This window comes from Anomaloglossus baeobatrachus, chromosome 5 (genome assembly GCF_048569485.1).
Source record: "Anomaloglossus baeobatrachus isolate aAnoBae1 chromosome 5, aAnoBae1.hap1, whole genome shotgun sequence".
NCBI classification, from domain to species: Eukaryota; Metazoa; Chordata; class Amphibia; order Anura; family Aromobatidae; genus Anomaloglossus; species Anomaloglossus baeobatrachus.
This window is the reverse complement of record NC_134357.1, coordinates 447,723,585-447,742,660: the sequence shown is the minus strand read 5'-3', so window position 1 is coordinate 447,742,660 and position 19,076 is coordinate 447,723,585. Positions and strand designations below refer to the sequence as shown.

Sequence of the window (19,076 nt, the reverse complement as noted above, 5' to 3'; positions counted from 1 at the left end):
ATGGGTTCATACTGTATGTAGGGGCTATGTGGCGGCTCATACTGTATGTAGGGGGCTGTGTATGGGTTCATACGGAATAGTGGAGGTGTCAGCAAACTTAATTCTGCTCAATATTAAGTGAGCATATTAATATAAAATAATTAGTTAATATTAAGCAGAATTATTGTTAGCCTATTACTTCAGCGCTCCATAACAGTCACAGTGTCTCATGTGGCTCCTCGGGAAATAGTTTACCCTTGCTGTACATTGTCAACAAGCTGCCAATCAGTGGTGGGGGCGGAGTTACACATTATCTGGACTGTCTTGCAAGCCACACCTAGTCCTCTAATGATGATCTACTGCTTCATTATACATGGTAGCCATGAAATAACCTAAGGGGTTTGGAGCCGTGTGCAGACTGACCCAGTGGACAGAATTGGCTGAAAATTGGTATGTATGCTATTCAAGGCATTGGGAAACTGAGGCATCTTAAAAAAAATGTTTATACCAAAACTCCCCACCAGGTGAAAAAGTGGCGCTGTACAGTGAGCGAGCAGCCCAAAAACCGTGTGCTTATAATAATTGGAGATGTCACAAGTGTTCCACAGACTTCCATAACTGTTCAATATGGCCGCCATCATGTATGGTGATCATGTTCGTCCTATGCAGAACATGCTCGACGCTTGCGTGGAACATGTCTGGTGGGATGCTGCGCACTTCCAAAATGATGAGGTCTTTGAGGTCAGCCAAGGTGTCGACATTTCCCCGATAAACACGCTCTTTAAAATGGCCCCACAACCAGAAATCACAAGGATTGAGATTGAGCGAACGCGATGGCCATGGGTTAGGGAAGGCTCAAAATCCTGTCATTGGGAAAATATCCACGTTCTTCATACGGTTTGTGATGTGATGAAGAGCTCCATCTTTCATGAAGGTAGTTGTCTGTAGACACTGCCGCTGTTGGAGTTGCGAAACGGCCGCTGGTCCCAGCATTGTCTGGTATCTCGCTGCTGTCACTGAACAGGTAGTAACCCCAGTTGGCCTCATTTCTATGTAAAAGAACGGTCAGAGGATGAATGATGAGGTGAAGGCTCAAACGGTTACTTTTTGTGAACGCAGCGGAACCCTCTCGATTTTTGGTAGCCCATATGTGACAGTTTTGTGTGTTCAACGTTACATTTAGGCGAAAATTCGCTTTGTCGCACCACAGAACAATTCATGGCCAACTGACATCCACTTCCACTCTCGCCAGAAACATAAATGCAAATGTCATGTGGGCATCATTGTCACGAGGAAGAAGTTGTTGATGGCTAATTTTGTACGGGTATGCCCGCAAAACCTTTTGGAGAACATTAAACACTGTGTTGTACGGGAGCCCCAATTGCCTGGAAACACTGCGTGCACTGCTGTTCCCGGGAGGGTTGTTCGTGCCCCATTAAACGACGGAAGTGGCAATGTCCTCCACAACCTCTCTGCTTGCCAGTCATCGCTCGCGCCCTGGCTGAACACTCAGTAGCCCTGTTGCCTCCAATGTGTCATCATCTGTCTCAGTGAGCAAGTGATGTCAAGGGAGGAATTTGGTTGAAGACTGCTGAGTCTTCGTTCGGGATATCCAGAGACAGTGCCGTATTAGCTGTATATTAGTGCCAATATATCAATGTATATAAGACAATTAACACACAGACGTGCTCTCTTTCAGCCAGCGTCATCAACTGACTCGTGTATTCTATTGTTCAAGCATTAAACACATCACTTCAGCCTGAAAGATATTTACATAAACTTCTCCATTTGCTCACACATATCGATAAAGAATAATTAGGGGGGAGTGCGTATGGGCAGCATTGGGAGAATGCATGAGATCATACATCATCCCAAATAGTACACTTTGAAGACAGTAAGCGGCAATGAGATTCTGTAGAAATGATACATGGGAGTATGGGATCACCCGCCTCATCCCACAAATACTACATTCCTTCTCCTGTGAATTTTACTGATAAGGCTACCAATTAACTTAATGAATATCTACTTTGTTCATTCATACTTTGGCTAACTTTTTTCAATATACAGCTTAGAATTATACTATGGGTCCATGCGATGGCTACATAGACAGACAGATAATTATGCATCTACATCTACATTTTGATTATTTATATACACAGATATTCTTATTACGTTTGAACAAACAAGCTATAGCTAGTGCCACCTCCACAGTGACACATGCTGGGATAAGGTTCTCTCCTGTCCCCAAGTCATGCTGCTCTCAGATTAAATAGCAAAAACCTGCTGACAGATTCCCTTAAAAGGCCAGTGTCAGGGGGATGCCATAAAGTTTTGACCTTAGTCACCGAATTATGGAGGTTTGTTCAGTAAGAATGGTCATGGTGGCCCATAAGACTGAAGATCCAGAATGATATTTACCAGAAAATGAGAGCTATATGTGAGCAGACTTGGCCCTCCCGCAGCTTACCTCCACATCTTGTTTATTTGCCAGGACCAGGATGGGCACACCTTCCAGAGCTTCACTGCTGATCATCTTCTCTGCAAAACACAAGGGAACACACTAAACTGATCCTTCTCAACAACACACATTAAAGGGAATCTGTCACCAGGTTTTTCTTACCCCAACAGAGAGCAGCATGCTGTAGGGACAGAGACCCTGATTCCAGCGATGTGTCACTTACTGAGCTGTTTGCTGTCATTTTGATGAAATCAATGTTTTCTCTGCTACAGATCTAGCAGTTATACAGAGCTCATCAATATGCTGGACTACCTGGCAGCATGCTAAGTAGTCCTGTCATGATAATCTCCTGCTAATTAATCAGTGACTTTATCAAAACTACACTAAAGGCCCCGTCACACTAAGCAACATCGCTAGCAACATCGCTGCTAACGAACAACTTTTGTGACGTTGCTAGCGATGTTGTTGTGTGTGACATCCAGCAACAACCTGGCCCCTGCTGTGAGGTCGTTGGTTGTTGCTGAATGTCCTGGGCCATTTTTTAGTTGTTGCTGTCCCGCTGTGAAGCACACATTGCTGTGTGTGACAGCGAGACAGCAACAACTAAATGTGCAGGCAGCAGGAGCCGGCTTCTGCGGAGGCTGGTAACCAATGTAAACATCGGGTAACCAAGAAGCCCTGTCCTTGGTTACCCGATATTTACCTTTGTTACCAGCCTCCGCCGCTCTCACTGTCAGTGCCGGCTCCTGTTCTGTGCACATTTAGCTGCAGCACACATCGGGTAATTAACCCGATGTGTGCTGTAGCTAGGAGAGCAAGGAGCCAGCGCTAAGCATTGTGCGCTGCTCCCTGCTCTGTGCATATTTAGCTGCAGCACACATCGGGTAATTAACCCGATGTGTGCTGTAACTAGGAGAGCAAGGAGCCAGCGCTAAGCGGTGTGCGCTGCTCCCTGCTCTGTGCACATGTAGCTGCAGCACACATCGGGTAATTAACCCAATGTGTGCTGTAACTAGGAGAGCAGGGAGCCAGCGCTAAGCGGTGTGCGCTGCTCCCTGCTCTCTGCACGTGTAGCTGCGTGCGCTGGTAACCAAGGTAAATATCGGGTTGGTTACCCGATATTTACCTTAGTTACCAAGCGCAGCATCTTCCACGCGGCGCTGGGGGCTGGTCACTGGTTGCTGGTGAGCTCACCAGCAACTCGTGTAGCGACGCTCCAGCGATCCCTGCCAGGTCAGGTTGCTGGTGGGATCGCTGGAGCGTCGCAGTGTGACATCTCACCAGCAACCTCCTAGCAACTTACCAGCGATCCCTATCGTTTTTGGGATCGCTGGTAAGTTGCTTAGTGTGACTGGACCTTAAGCAGCCCAGAAAGTGACACATTGCTGGAATTAGTGTCTGTCTCTACTCTCAGATTAGGCGGCAAAAACCTGCTGACTGATTCCATGTAAGGCGTTCTCACATCAGGTGGAGTAGACTATTTTCTATCCTACAAAGCTCCACAGCAAGGATAGGGTTACACATGTTACAGTGTGCATGACATTTTCCATTACTTACCAAAAGCTCGTTTGGACTCGGACAGACGCGTCTCATCGGTGGAATCAATGACATATATGACTCCATGGGACTCTGCGTAATACTGAAGACAGAGGAAGAATTACAGAAATGCCACAACCCGGCCCCTCATGGCAGTGGCTACACTTGTAATGTAGGACTTTGCAGGGTTTGAGGTTATTCATGTGCGTCTCACCTTATCCCATAGAGACTGAAGCTCCTCCTGTCCCCCGAGGTCCCAGAACATCAGCCGGACTTTCCCCACATCAATGGTGCCAACTAGAAATGAGAAAAAGTGTGGGCGAAAGATGACAACACTGCTCCCTACAACAACATGGCCGCTCTATATGTTCTTTCTACCCACTGTTCAGGCCCACGGTCGTCGTGATCTTGTTCAGGTTCATCCCCTTGTAGTTGCGGCAGAATCGGATTTTTGTCTGTTCTAAAAACGTCTGGAAGAAAACATGTCAAATCATGAACATGGCAAACTCCTATACACCTGCTGCAGTCACACGACCACCTCTAACATACCAAGCCAGCCGGGTACTGACACTCCTGAGGTACCCAGAGACACAGCGGGTGCCACAACCCATGACACACCTGCCCACCAGGACTGCTGCTGCCCTGAGGTACCCAAAGACACAGTGTGTTCTACAGCCCATGACACGCCTGCCCACCCAGACTCCTGCTGCGCTGAGGTACCCAAAGACACAGTGTGTTCTACAGCCCATGACACACCTGCTCACCAGGACTGCTGCTGTCCTGAGGTATCCAGAGACACAGCGGGTGCTACAACCCATTTCACACCTGCTCACCAGGACTGCAGCACTGAGGTATCCAGAGACACAGCGGGTGCAACAACCCATGACACACCTGCCCACCAGGACTGCTGCTGCCCTGAGGTACCCAAAGTACAACCCATGAAACACCTATCCACCAGGACTACTGCTGCTACCCTTAGGTACCCAAAGACAGTGTGTTCTACAGCCCATGACACACCTGCCCACCAGGACTGCTGCTGCCCTGAGGTACCCAGAGACACAGTGGGTGCAACAACCCATGACACACCTGCCCACCAGGACTGCTGGTGCCCTGAGGTACCCAAAGGCACAGTGGGTGCTACAACCCATGATACACCTGCCCACCAGGACTGCTGCTGCCCTGAGGTAGCCAGAGACACAGTGAGTGCTACAACCCATGACATACCTGCCCACCAGGACTGCAGCACTGAGGTATCCAAAGACACAGTGGGTGCTAAAACCACTTAAATACACCTGCCCACTAGGACTGCTGCTACCCTGAGGTACCCAAAGTACAACCCATGAAACACCTGTCCACCAGGACTACTGCTCCCGCCCTGAGGTATCCAAAGACACAGCTGGTGCTACAACCCATGATACGCCTGCCCACCAGAACTGCTGCTGCCCTGAGGTACCCAAAGACACAGCAGGTGCTACAACTGGCACTGGCAACCCCATTATAGATAAAATAGCAGCTAATCCTGCCTGATATAAACAGAGCGACTGATGCCACCCTGTACATACAATGACTAAGCCTGGCACTGTTACCACTACTATATATAGAAAAACACCAATAGGTATTTATGTTCTGGATCTACCTCTTAATCCGGCCTGGCACTGACAGAATTATCACTAGGTCTGGATGCTCCAATCAGACTAGTTTAGTTCTGCCACCCCTATTATACCCCACACCCCAGCCGTCACCATCCTATTATACACCTGCTGACCAAACTGTCACTGTCCCTACGATGCCATAGTCAGCATGGCACAAATCGCACCATCCTCGTCACACGCAGTGTAAAACTCACCGTCTTGCCGGCATTGTCCAGCCCCAGGATCAGGATACAGTACTCGTCCTTCTGGAACATGTACTTATAAAGCCCGGATAGCAGAGTATACATGATGGTGACCTGTAGGGGGCAGTACACGGGGTTAATTACCTGCCTACAAAAAGAAAAAGTTCAGTAATCCCAAATATTACCCTACAGTACAAGTGCCATGTATTTGGCCACTAAATGACGTATAGGCACAGACCCGGCCTCTGTTACATAGTGTAAGGATCGGAAATGCAGTCTATGTGTCATCAGGAAGCTACTCTGTCCCCCATGATTTACACTGCAGCTCTGCTCAATCACTGCACAGCTCAGGGATTCCAGCCTAGAGGCAGTATTTTGATGTCTGAAATCGGCAGTACTCAGAAGCACATTCCACTGCACTGTCCCCCATGCTTTACACTGCAGCTTTTCTGGCCCATTTGCACCACCAACTCATCCTTATTAGACTATATTTAAAAAAAAAAATGTCCCCTTAGAAAAGAACCTCACAGATGGGTGTGTCTGAATGAGACCCCTACAGGATCAATAAAATCCCACTAGCCCATATGGACAGCCCCCCTAGTCATCTGCAGGCTTTCCCCATAAATTTCTTCTGGTGCCCCCTCCTCCAGGAGTCTGACTCCGACTATATGAGCTGAGATATTACCTCTCTAAAGCCCAGCGCAGAGCAATAAGTGCCCCTCCAGCACTAGCTTTGCCCCTCCAGCACTAGCTTTGCCCCTCCAGCACCAGCCTTGCCCTCACCTCCTCCCCACCAACTCCACTCAGGCCAGAAGTCAGCCAACAACAACTTCCGCCGTTGACCGCGAGGCATCATGGGATACCAAATGCGTCTGTCAATACACGGCGGCCATCTTGTGTGTGGCAAACGAAACGCCAGAAATCCTTCACTTATACCAAAGAATTTTTCTCTTATTTGACCACCACAAAAACCTAAATAGATCAATATCCCAAGCGCGATAGTAGCTACAGAAAAATTATCTGCTGAAAACGGCGATTGGTCTACAACAAAATGGCGGCGGCGACGTCTGGCTAGAGCTGTAGAGCTGGTGACGGCAGAGAGCCGGTGTCATGGCGTCTTTATAGGAGGCTGGTAAGGTTTACAATGGATTGCGAGTATTGGATATATGTATACAGTCTGTAGAATATGCATGTTCTGTCTGCAGGGCTTGGGGTAACACTACAAGTCCCAGCATGTGCAGACAGATGTAGCCACTTTAAGTTAATGTGTTGCCGAAGTTGATTTGGAGAGTTAACTCTTAAATGTTTGTTGACATTCTGTATTGGGGGTCCTAGTGGCCACTAATGAGATTATACCATGGGGGTCTTGTGAAATCTGGGACCGTTCCCCTATATAATGCATAGTGTTAGTGCCCTCTCGTAATATCGTCTCTTCCCGGCTAATGTTGATATTTCTGTTTACAGATTGCTGCTCTGTGATTCATCCACTAGCGGAAGACATGGATGAAGAGAGCCTGGTGTCAGCCGTACAGACCTACAGGGCCCAGCTAGAGCAGGTGAGGCTCTCCCTCCATGGAGACGTGGACACGGCGCAGAAGGCCGACCTCATCCAGCTCCAGGCCGATCTACAGCAGCTCATAGAGCTGACAGAGTCCAGCCTGCTGTCTGTCCAGAAGGCCAACCTGCTCTCAGCCCTCGGCGAACCACCATCCTCATCATCTCAGGATGAGGAGTACGAGGCCTTCAAGGAGGCGATCGGAGAGCTGAGTCACGAGCATGAACCTCAGGAGACCACAGATCCTAATTCTGAGGAGGAAGAAGACGACGATGATGATGAGGAAGACGAAGGAGTCAGTGGAATGAAAGTTAAAGCTCCTTATTACAGCACGTGGGGGACACTAGAATATCACAATGCCATGGTCGTGGGCTCCGAACACACGGAGAGTGGCGATGCCGGTGTACGTGTCCTGTATCTCTACCCCACACACAAGGCTATGAAACCGTGTCCTTACTTTCTGGATGGAAAATGCCGCTTTAATGAGAACTGCAGGTGAATGTGCAGCACAGAGTATTAGAGGAGAAGAGTGATAAGAACTTATTGAAGTCTGGGCTGAATGTGACAGGATGGTGTCATGATGTGAAGAGGCAAAAAAAGACCTATAGGAAGTCATAGCATGAGTGGTTTATAGCGAAGGAGCAGGCCCCCAGCAGTGCAGAGTATTTCAGGAGCGGAGTGGGCTAATCTTGCTCAGGACTAAAGCTGGGTTCACACTAAGCGACAGTGACATCGCTGTTACGTCACCATTTTCTGTGACTTAACAGCGACCTTGTAAGTCGCTGTTATGATCGCTGCTTAGCTGTCAAACAGCAGCCGAAGCAGCGATCATAACGACACGCGTCGCTGTGCTGCAACATGTGCAAAGAGCAGGGAGCCGCGCACACTGCTTAGCGCTGGCTCCCTGCTCTCCTAGCTACAGTACACGTGGGGTTAATTACCCGATGTGTACTGCAGCTACATGTGCAGAGAGCAGGGAGCCGCGCACACTGCTTAGCGCTGGCTCCCTGCTCTCCTAGCTACAGTACACGTGGGGTTAATTACCCGATGTGTACTGCAGCTACATGTGCAGAGAGCAGGGAGCCGCGCACACTGCTTAGCGCTGGCTCCCTGCTCTCCTAGCTACAGTACACATGGGGTTAATTACCCGATGTGTACTGCAGCTACATGTGCAGAGAGCAGGAGCCGGCACTGGCAGCGTGAGAGCAGCGGAGGCTGGTAACGAAGGTAAATATCGGGTAACCATCTTGGTTACCCGATGTTTACCTTGGTTACAGCTTACCGCAGGCTGTCAGACGCCGGCTCCTGCTCCCTGCACATTCAGGATTGTTGCTCTCTCGCTGTCACACACAGCAATGTGTGCTTATCAGCGGGAGAGCAACAATAAAAAAACGAACCAGCACTGTGTGTAACGAGCAGCGGTCTCACAGCAGGGGCCAGATCGCTGCTCAGTGTCACACACAGCGAGATCGCTAATGAGGTCACTGCTGCGTCACAAAAAACGTGACAGCAGCGATCTCGCTGTGTGTGAAGCACCCCTTACCTGTCCACTCATATGTGGATTCATGGTGTTAGAATGTCAATAGATGGGTGAGAAACTAGGGCAGAATAGAGTGTAATAGGGTTGTAACTGGCTAATCAGGGTGAAAGGGATGAGGGTAGCTCCTCACCTGAGATAGTTGTGTGTGACCCAATTACTGACCAGCATGAAAAGGGTGATGCAGACCCACGGGTGAAGCCAAAGGATAGAGATGAATGGAATGATGCGTGGTTCCTCTGCGCGGATGTGATTAATCAGATAATTGAGTCTAAAAGGTATTGAAAGAATGTATTGTTTATTTCTACATTTTTAAGTTGCACTTACCTATTCAGCAGGATATAGTCATAATTTACGCGCTTCAAGGCGCACTTGCCTCTTCATCAGGATATAGCCATGGCTACATCCTGATGAAGGGGCAGTCCGCCTTGAAACAAGTAGATTATGGCTATATCCTGATGAAATGGCCTTGAAACAAGTAGATTTTGGCTCTATCTTGCTGAAGGTCTTGAAACACATAAATTATGGCTCTACCCTGATGAAGAGGCAAGTGTGTCGATTATGGCTGTATCCTGATTAAGAGGCCTTGAAATGCATAGATTATGGCTCTATAATGTTTAAGGGGCAGTATGACTTCAAATGCGTAAAATATTGCTATATTCTGATGATGAGGCCTTGAAATGTGTAGATTATGGCTCAATCCTGTTGAAGAGGCAAGTGCAACTTGAAATGTGTAGGAATAAACCATATGTTGGTGCAAGACCTATTGGTCTCATCTGGTTATTCACAACAGCACAGAGGAACCACACATCAATCCATTCAAGAGCAATTGGTGCAAATAGGAGGCCACAGACTGAGAGTTACTATATTTAGTGAAAGAACAAAGTCCCCCAGCAGCACGGAGTACCGTATTTTTCGCTTTATAAGATGCACCTTTGTTCCCCCAAATTTTGGGGGAAAGTAGGGGGTGCTCTTATAAACCGAATATATGGGGGGGGGGGTGTATGTATATGTGTGTGTGTGTGTGTGTATATATATATATATATATATATATATATATATATATATATATATATATATATATATATATATATATATATATATATATATATATATATATATATATATATATATATATCTCTATCTGGAGCGGTGCTGGGGGCAGGTGAAGCTGCGGGCGGCCGCGTTAGATCTCCTGCTCCCGCTCATATAATATGCACAGCCGCTGTCCATCAGCGTGGTGCTGAAACCGCATCGCGCTGATGGGCTGGGGCAGCAGGGCATATTATATCTGCCTGTGCTCCCTTTGATCGCACATGATCCCCCCCCTGTGTTAGATATGGCCCCCATACTGCTGCCCATAGTAAAATAAAAAAAGCTTTACTTACCTCCAGCGCTGATCTCCTCCCGGTCTCCTGCTGCTGCTGTCTGTGCACGCAGAGATGATATCACTCTGCCGTGCCGATGACATGACCGGCAGCAAGAACCAGGTAGTGGAGGAGGAGCAGCAGCACGGAGGGAGACACAAGGGAGATCAGTGCTGAGAAGGTAAGGAAAGAGTGTTTTATTTTACTATGGGCAGCAGTATGGGGGCATATCTAACACAGGGATGCGCCATGTATAGTGGCCATGGGCAGCAGTATGGGGGCCATATCAAACACAGGGGAGATGTGCCATGTATAGTGGCCATGGGCAGCAGTATGGGGGCCATATCAAACACAGGGGAGATGTGCCATCTATAGTGGCCATGGGCAGCAGTATGGGGGCCATATCAAACACAGGGGAGATGTGCCATCTATAGTGGCCATGGGCAGCAGTATGGGGGCCATATCAAACACAGGGGAGATGTGCCATCTATAGTGGCCATGGGCAGCAGTATGGGGGCCATATCAAACACAGGGGAGATGTGCCATCTATAGTGGCAATGGGCAGCTGTATGGGTGCCATATCAAACACAGGGGAGATGTGCCATCTATAGTGGCCATGGGCAGCAGTATGGGGGCCATATCAAACACAGGGGAGATGTGCCATCTATAGTGGCCATGGGCAGCTGTATGGGGGCCATATCAAACACAGGGGAGATGTGCCATCTATAGTGGCCATGGGCAGCAGTATGGGGGCCATATCAAACACAGGGGAGATGTGCCATCTATAGTGGCCATGGGCAGCAGTATGGGGGCCAGATCAAACACAGGGGAGATGTGCCATTTATAGTGGCCTTGGCCAGCAGTATGGGGGTCATATCAAACACAGGGGAGGTGTGCCATCTATAGGGGCCATGGGCAGCAGTATGGGGGCCATATCAAACACAGGGGAGGTGTGCCATCTATAGGGGCCATGGGCAGCACAGGGGGACATGTCCCAGCACAAGGGGGGCTATATTCAATATAAGGGGGCCATATCCAGATTAAGGGGGGCTAATTTTATGATGGAGGGCTATGAGGGACATATACCCTATATAATTTGTTAGGCGGACACTGGCATTATAAGATGGACCCCATTTAACATTAAAAAAAAATCTCTTTTCCTTCACCAAATTTGGGGGTGCGTCTTATAAAGCGAAAAATCCGGTATTTCAGGAGACAACTGTTATATTTGTGGGAGGCAGTGACCTGTCCATCAACGGTAGTTAGAATAGTGTCACTATACATGTAGTTCATTGATTGCTAGATAGCGGAGAGCAGCCCCTCCCAGCAGCACAGAGTATTTCAGGAGATACTCATGCTAAGCTGGGACCTGTCTGCTGAAATTCCTTGTTTGCAATTGCTGGTAGCTGAATTAGATGAGGCTAATGGTTTTGATGGGTGGAGGGTGGAAACTCGCTATGGTCTAACACCCTTTTCATATTTTGCTCAGGTTTTCCCATGGACAGGTTGTGCCCGTCAGTGAGCTCCAGGTCTTTGAAGAACCAGATCTCAGCAATCTTAGGATTGATACTCCCTGCCTTGCCAGACACGAGGATGGCATCTGGTACCCAGCCCGCATTACAGGTATAGGCTGATGCTGTCACATTGTCCCCATATATCCGTCCTGTGGTCACACACCGACTGTACACCTTCATCGTCTTTGCAGATGTAGATGACAACTTTTACACGGTAAAATATGACTCCCTGCTGCTGAAAGATGCGGTTCTGGAGGCCGACGCCATTATTCCACCTCTGCGGGAGAATGACAGGTCATCGTCATCGGATGAGGAAGACCTGGACGGAGCGGAGGACTCTGGCTATGCCACAGGTAAATGGCATTTGTCTCTTGTGGTAAATGGCTTCTCCAGTCTGAAGTGTAATCCTTGTGTGAAAATTTATCATTTGCAACTTTTCAGAATGTCCTACAATTTGGCCCGATTCTACACATCGGGTATTCTAGAATTTACGTATTGTGTAGTTAATGTATGATTTTTTTTTTATATATAATATAATATATATATATATATATATATATATATATATATATATATATAGATGTTGTTGTCTGTAGTTACCAAGTGTTTGTGTAGGGCGCTGTACATGTTCTGGGTGTTGTCTGGGTGTGGCATGGGGTGAGAGCGGTGTTGTATGTGTGTTGCGTGTGTTGCGTTGTTTGTGGAGCGCTGTGTGTCTGTAGCGTTGTGTGTTGCGCGGTTTGTGTGGGTGTGGTGTGTTTTGTGCAATGTGTGTGTGTTGCGTGGTATGTGCGTATATTTATGTATGCCGCGGTGTTTGTGTGTTGGGTGTTGTGTGTGTGCAGCGTTGTCTGTGTGTGTGGGTGTCTGTGTAGGGCGGTGTTTGTGGTTCCCAGTGTGTGTGTGTGTGTGTGTGTGTGTGTGTGTGTGTTGGGGGGAGGTGTGCACCTCCCATCGTGCTCCATCCCCCATGCTGCGCACCCCCCATCGTGCTCCATCCCCCATGCTGCGCACTCCCAAACGTGCTCCATCCGCCATGCTGCGCACTCCCAAACGTGCTCCATCCCCCATGCTGCGCACTCCCCATCGTGCTCCATCCCCCATGCTGCACCAGCATCAGCCTCTCTGCCCCCAGCATCAGCCTCTCTCCTCCCAGCATCAGCCTCTCTGCCCCCAGCATCAGCCTCTCTCCTCCCAGCATCAGCCTCTCTCCTCCCAGCATCAGCCTCTCTCCTCCCAGCATCAGCCTCTCTCCTCCCAGCATCAGCCTCTCTCCTCCCAGCATCAGCCTCTCTCCCAGCATCAGCCTCTCTCCTCCCAGCATCAGCCTCTCTCCTCCCAGCATCAGCCTCTCCTCCCAGCCTCAGCCTCTCTTCTCTCAGCCTCCCCCCTCCCAGCCTCCTTCCTCCCAGCCTCCCCCAGCATCAGCCTCCCCCTCTCAGCCTCCCCCTCCAAGCCTCCCCCAGCATCAGCCTCTCTCCTCCAAGCCTCCCCCAGCATCAGCCTCTCTCCTCCCAGCCTCCCCCAGCATCAGCCTTCCTCCTCACAGCCTCCTCCAGCATCAGCCTCTCTCCTCCAAGCCTCCCCCAGCATCAGCCTCTCTCCTCCCAGCCTCCCCCAGCATCAGCCTTCCTCCTCACAGCCTCCTCCAGCATCAGCCTCTCTCCTCCCAGCCTCCCCCAGCATCAGCCTCCCCCTCTCAGCCTCCCCCTCCAAGCCTCCCCCAGCATCAGCCTCTCTCCTCCAAGCCTCCCCCAGCATCAGCCTCTCTCCTCCCAGCCTCCCCCAGCATCAGCCTTCCTCCTCACAGCCTCCTCCAGCATCAGCCTCTCTCCTCCAAGCCTCCCCAGCATCAGCCTCTCTCCTCCCAGCCTCCCCCAGCATCAGCCTTCCTCCTCACAGCCTCCTCCAGCATCAGCCTCTCTACTCCCAGCCTCCCTCCTCCCAGCCTCCCCCAGCATCAGCCTCCCCCAGCATCAGCCTCTCTCCTCCCAGCCTCCCCCAGCATCAGCCTCTCTCCTTTCAGCCTCCCCCAGCATCAGCCTACACCCTCCCAGCCTACCCCAGCATCAGCCTACCCCAGCATCAGCCTACACCCTCCCAGCCTTCCCCAGGATCAGCCTCTCTCCTCCCAGCCTCCCCCAGCACGCCGTGCTCCTCTGCCGACACTCACAGATCCGATCGCATACACTCACACACACACACTCACACATCAGAACACACTCACACACATCCGATCGCATACACACACACACACCGACAATATCGCACATACTCACAACATCCGGAGATACCACATGCTTCTGGCCATGTGATCCTCCGGCAGGTCCTGGAAGGTCACTCCACAGTATCGCCGCCGAGAAGCAAGCGATATCCCAGGATGTTGTGAGTGTGTGGATGCGATGTGATGTGTGTGTGTATGTTCCGCCGCTGCAGGACCTTGATGCGCTGGTAACTATGCTACCATGGTTACCAGCGTATCCTGTCCCCCGCTCGCACGGGAGCCCACACCAGCATACGGCGGCAACCCCAGCAATGCGAGGGTATGTGTCGGCTGGGTTGGAGGCGTACGCTGATGTGGGCTCCCGGGGGTACAGTACTCACCTGGGAGTCGTGGCTCCGTGTCGGTTCGGGAAATGCGTGCGGGGGGCGGGGTCAGAGCGAGCGTGCATTGCGTGAGGGGGGCGGGGCGTGGCTGAGTTGCCAATGCGTGCAGGGTGCCGGGGCGAGAGGCCAATCCGTGTGGGTGGCGGAGCCTGAGCAAGCAGCCGGCCAATCCGTGTGCGGGCGGAGCCTGGGCGAGCGGCCAATCCGTGCGGGGGGGCGGGGCCATGGCGAGCCCAGCGGCCAATCAGCTTTGTGTCACCGTAAGGACACACAATTTTGGAGCAAGACAGACAGACAGACAGAATAAGGCAATTATATATATATATAGATTATTCATTGCTTATATAGCGTTATCATATTCTGCAGCACTTTACAGACATTTTCCATCACTGTCCCCATTGGGGCTTACAATCTAAATTCCCTATCAATATGTTTTTGGAGTGTGGGAGAAAACCGGAGAACCCGGAGGAAACCCACGCAAACACGGGGAGAACATACAAACTCCTTGCAGATGTTCTTGGTGGGATTTGAACCCAGGAGCCCAGCGCTGCAAGACTGCAGTGCTAACCACTGAGTCACCATGTAGTGCTAACCACTGAGTCACCATGCAGTGCTAACCACTGAGTCGCCATGCAGTGCTAACCACTGAGTCGCCATGCAGTGCTAACCACTGAGTCGCCATGCAGTGCTAACCACTGAGTCGCCATGCAGTGCTAACCACTGAGTCGCCATGCAGTGCTAACCACTGAGTCGCCATGCAGTGCTAACCACTGAGTCGCCATGCAGTGCTAACCACTGAGTCGCCATGCAGTGCTAACCACTGAGTCGCCATGCAGTGCTAACCACTGAGTCACCATGCAGTGCTAACCACTGAGTCATCGTGAATTTGTTCTCTACTAAACTTGGGTTATGTCATTTATTTTAAGAAAACAAACAGGCAACATTTTAAAGAATAAGAGACTATTTAAAATAATGCAAAAAAAGTTAAAGGGCAGGAAAGAAGAATAGTTTTGATTTTGCAAAAAAAATAATTCACCCTCTTACGCTATTTTGAAGAATTCGCTGCAGATTGAAAAAACTCCAAGTAAGAAAAGTGAAAGTCCCTAAAAAATGCAAATGATAAATCTGGGGTCTTTGTGTTTTGTGTTTTTCAGTGAATTAAACCAATCACAAAACTTTCATCTCATTCACGTACATCTCACAGATGAGGGTTTGTTACAATTGTATCCAGTTGAGAACATCCTCTGTGATCTAAACAAGCAGGACTACATACTAATCATTTACCCAACACAGATGGCGGGTGATGAGGGTGGGCTATAGACCAGCCACTCTTCAGCAGTGGTGGGTCTATAGCTGTAGGGTTTCAGCATCTAAGTTCCTGGTTAGTAATCAGAGATCCTGAAAATGGGAAGGAAATAGATTTTATACTTTATCATACAATGGTTTAGAGTTGGTTACATAAAACTGGAATAACCCTTTACTGTTTGTAGTGTGTCGTTCTGCACGTGTATCATGGACACCTTCCTTTGTTTTGCAGTCCTCATGGACAATGGAGAAGTTGGGGTTACCACCTGTAGCTCTGAATTTGCAGGATGGGAGGCTCATACTCGTGGCATAGGGTCCAAACTCATGGCTCGCATGGGGTACGAGATAGGAAAAGGTGAGTTTATTTGGTCCTGTAGATACATCTCAGCGTTTGTATTTTTATTCCAATGGAAAGTGTGGCCACACCAGGGGTGCATCGAGCACCTGTGCTTGGTTTGAACAGTCATTTTATGCTGACAGACAGTTCCTTTAAAGGTGTTGTCTATTACAAGGACATCCCTTTCTGATTCCATGTTTCCCCCATTTAAAATAAAAAAGTCTATAGTCACCTCCCGTGTTGGGTCACACTTTTCCATCGTTCACGTGAGGTTGTGATGTCATGTGAGCCCCGCGCCCAATCCCCGCTGGCTTCTCTTTCACCACCTTCGGATAAAATGAGTTAATCAACAGGAAGTGAGTGCTGCGGCTGCCACTCACTTCCTGTTGATTAACTCATTTTATCCGAAGGCGGGGATTGGGCGCCTCACGCGAGCCCTGACACTGTTTATCCAATTGATATACGTCCATACAGGGCTAGAAAAATCTCAACTTGGGGAAATCGTCACCAGTCCCCATATATAAGACCCAATGGAAAGCAGGAAAGCCACTGGCCACATATTACTAGAGGACTAGTAGCTTCCAGGTAGTCCTCCATATTCATAAGCTGCGTATAACCCCACCCCCTCCACTGATTGGCAGCTTTCTGTGTACACTGTGTATAGGCTAAAATCGGCTAATCATTGGTGGGGGTGGGGTTATATAGATTTTGGTATTCAGAGAACTGGCAGATCTGCAGCAGATCAAACTTTTATCAAAATTTCAGCAAACAGCTCAATAAGGGACACATTGCTGGAATCAGGGTCTCTATCACTAAATTATGCTACTGTCAGATGAAGTTGCAAAATTCTGGTGACAGATTCCCTTTAAGACCTAATCATGTGAGTATACACCAGAATATTTATGGTTCTGCCCCAGTCACCATATGTTTTATCTGCGTTTTTCAGGTCTTGGAAAGAATTCGGAGGGGCGAGTGGAGCCTGTTCAGGCCGTGGTCTTACCTAAAGGCAAATCTCTGGATCAATGCTTAGAATTCCGACAGCGGAAGCAGAAAGGAGGGCAGGCTGTTCCCAGAGCCAAGAAGAAGCGCCAGCCCAAGCCACCAAGAGTTGGGCAGAGCGCCAACGCTCCCCGCAATATCTTTGACTTTTTAAATGAGAAACTGGAACACAAGTCGTCTTCTAAGCAGACGGCAGAGTCCAGCCTTGAGAGGAAGGGCAAGGAAGTGTACAACGCCAGCAAGGACAGCAAGCGGGCACTGAACATTGCACTAGCACAGACGACCGAGAAGATCCAGCAGAAGCAGAGGGAGATTGGGAGGATGGCTGAGGCTCTGGCACGTAATGTGGGAAGGTAAGGCACAATGCATTAAATAAGGGCACAGCTGCGGCCCAGCAGCTTTACCCTTATGGGACTCTGACCTAATAAGATCTGAGCAAAATGATTGTAGAATAGACATCCTGGACTCCAGATGGGTCCATCTTACCTCCACGGATACATCTAATTGTTATTTTAATTAATTTTTTTAAAGTCTGTTTTTCCTTTTTTGTTTATTTATATATATATGTATATATATAATATAATATATATTATAATATAATTCGCCATTGTGTGTTGAGTTTGGGGTTTTCGGCTGATTCATTATTTGCAACACTTTGTAAGAGTGTCAAGGCTTGTCAAAAAAATATACAATTATTGAATTGCAGCCATAAGGCCCCTTTACACACTGAGATTTTCTAGCGATCCCACCAGCGATCCCGACCTGGCCGGGATCGCTGGAAAGTCTCTGGTGAGCTGTCAAACAGGCCAACGACGCAGCAGCGATAAGAACCTGCAGAACGACCTCGCTGGTCGTTGGGGACGTGTCACACAGCAGCTATTTGAAGACTCACACCTATGTTAGGGGCGTGGTGTTTGTCACTGAAGCCACCTAGGTGTCCTTTTTACACGCCCCCCTCAGCTCCGATTGGTGATTGCTAGTGCGTTCTTATTGGCGACCCCAAGTTTGGAAAGACTGGCAAAAGTCGCGCTTGTATATCCTTTGTTCCTGAGCTTCTGTTGCTTAGCGGATCTTTGTAGAGTTCTCTGTGCGGCGACTCCACACCGGTTTATCTATACAGCATCAATACAGCTTCAATGAAATGATGCTTACCGTATAGGCTTTATAGTATTGCAGACTGGAGAACTCTCTAATGATCCGCAAACCAGCACGCTCAGGAACAAGGTAGCTTTGAAACAAAGGACGGAAGCGCTAAAGTTGACCTCTTTTCAGTGAAAGCCGCCCAATCAGAACGCAACAGTCACCACCAATCGGAGGTAAGGGGGCGGGAAAGGGAACGCTATAGCACGCCTACGGGCTGGGTTCTAAGTTGCTAATGATGTCGTCGTAACGGTGTCAAACACACAGATACATGCTGCGCAGTGGGAAACAAAGGACCAAAAAAAGTTCCTGAACGACTTGTAGCGATCAGCGACCTCACTGCGGGAGCCAGGTCGCTGATGTGTGTCACACACTGCAATGTCGCCGGGGAGGTCACTATTATGTCACAAAACCGGAGACGTTACAGCGATATCGCTAGAGATGTTGCAGTGTGTAAAGGTGCCTATAGAGTTTTTCAGATTTTCTGCTTGAGGCCATAAAATCGCTGCCTCTATCCAGCAGATAAGATAAAGCTGTAGCCTTCTGATGTGATGCCAAGACTCTGTGCTCATGTATACAACGTGCTTGTCTTGTCTTTCAACTTTCTTACTTTTCGTCCTCTCGCAGAGACAGCGTAGTGAGCGTGCAGCTGGAATCTCGCCTCTCGAGCGCTCGCTCTGAGCTCGCAGACCTGCAGCAGCAGGAGAGGAGTCTGCAGAAAGAGCAGAAGAAGGCGGACACACACAAGAAGATGACGCAGTTCTGAGCCGGCGTTCCGTGTATTTACCCCTGTATAGATCAGCGAGACTCTATGACCTATATATCACAATGTATATTCTCCTTATTTGTTTTTGTGACCGAAAAATAAATATTTTTTACACAATGTTCCATGAAATTTTTATTTTGGG

General features: G+C 49.0%; 2 protein-coding genes across 3 annotated transcripts in view; one reads left to right on the top strand and one right to left on the bottom strand.

Annotated features, from left to right (window-relative positions):
* Nucleotides 1-6,652, bottom strand: part of ARFRP1 (ARF related protein 1) — a 61,378-nt gene extending 54,726 nt beyond the window's left edge. The window contains exons 1-6 of one of the 2 annotated variants that reach the window (XM_075347804.1): nucleotides 6,591-6,652; nucleotides 5,820-5,921; nucleotides 4,356-4,443; nucleotides 4,188-4,270; nucleotides 3,995-4,076; nucleotides 2,447-2,517 (exon numbers count right to left, since the gene is read on the bottom strand). In XM_075347804.1, the coding sequence (XP_075203919.1) occupies nucleotides 2,447-2,517; nucleotides 3,995-4,076; nucleotides 4,188-4,270; nucleotides 4,356-4,443; nucleotides 5,820-5,912 (417 nt within the window). In that variant the 5' untranslated portion in view covers nucleotides 5,913-5,921; nucleotides 6,591-6,652. Of the gene's footprint in view, nucleotides 1-2,446; nucleotides 2,518-3,994; nucleotides 4,077-4,187; nucleotides 4,271-4,355; nucleotides 4,444-5,819; nucleotides 5,922-6,492; nucleotides 6,567-6,590 lie in introns of those variants that run through there. The other variant, XM_075347805.1, reaches the window with a different exon arrangement.
* Nucleotides 6,653-6,777: 125 nt separating this feature from the next.
* On the top strand, nucleotides 6,778-19,053 carry ZGPAT (zinc finger CCCH-type and G-patch domain containing). Its single transcript, XM_075350493.1, has 7 exons — nucleotides 6,778-6,939; nucleotides 7,272-7,857; nucleotides 11,756-11,889; nucleotides 11,972-12,133; nucleotides 15,925-16,047; nucleotides 16,976-17,381; nucleotides 18,796-19,053. Exons 2-7 carry the CDS (start codon nucleotides 7,307-7,309, stop codon nucleotides 18,932-18,934), a joined length of 1,515 nt encoding a protein of 504 aa, XP_075206608.1. The 5' UTR covers nucleotides 6,778-6,939; nucleotides 7,272-7,306; the 3' UTR covers nucleotides 18,935-19,053.
* Nucleotides 19,054-19,076: the final 23 nt, after the last annotated feature.

Bases quoted from the DNA above. Each gene is read 5' to 3' on its own strand.
- ZGPAT (XM_075350493.1), top strand. From the start codon at position 7,307: ATGGATGAAGAGAGCCTGGTGTCAGCCGTACAGACCTACAGGGCCCAG. The intron at 7,858-11,755 runs GTGAATGTGCAG...TATTTTGCTCAG, and splicing joins CGCTTTAATGAGAACTGCAG to GTTTTCCCATGGACAGGTTG. The intron at 12,134-15,924 runs GTAAATGGCATT...TTTGTTTTGCAG, and splicing joins GGACTCTGGCTATGCCACAG to TCCTCATGGACAATGGAGAA.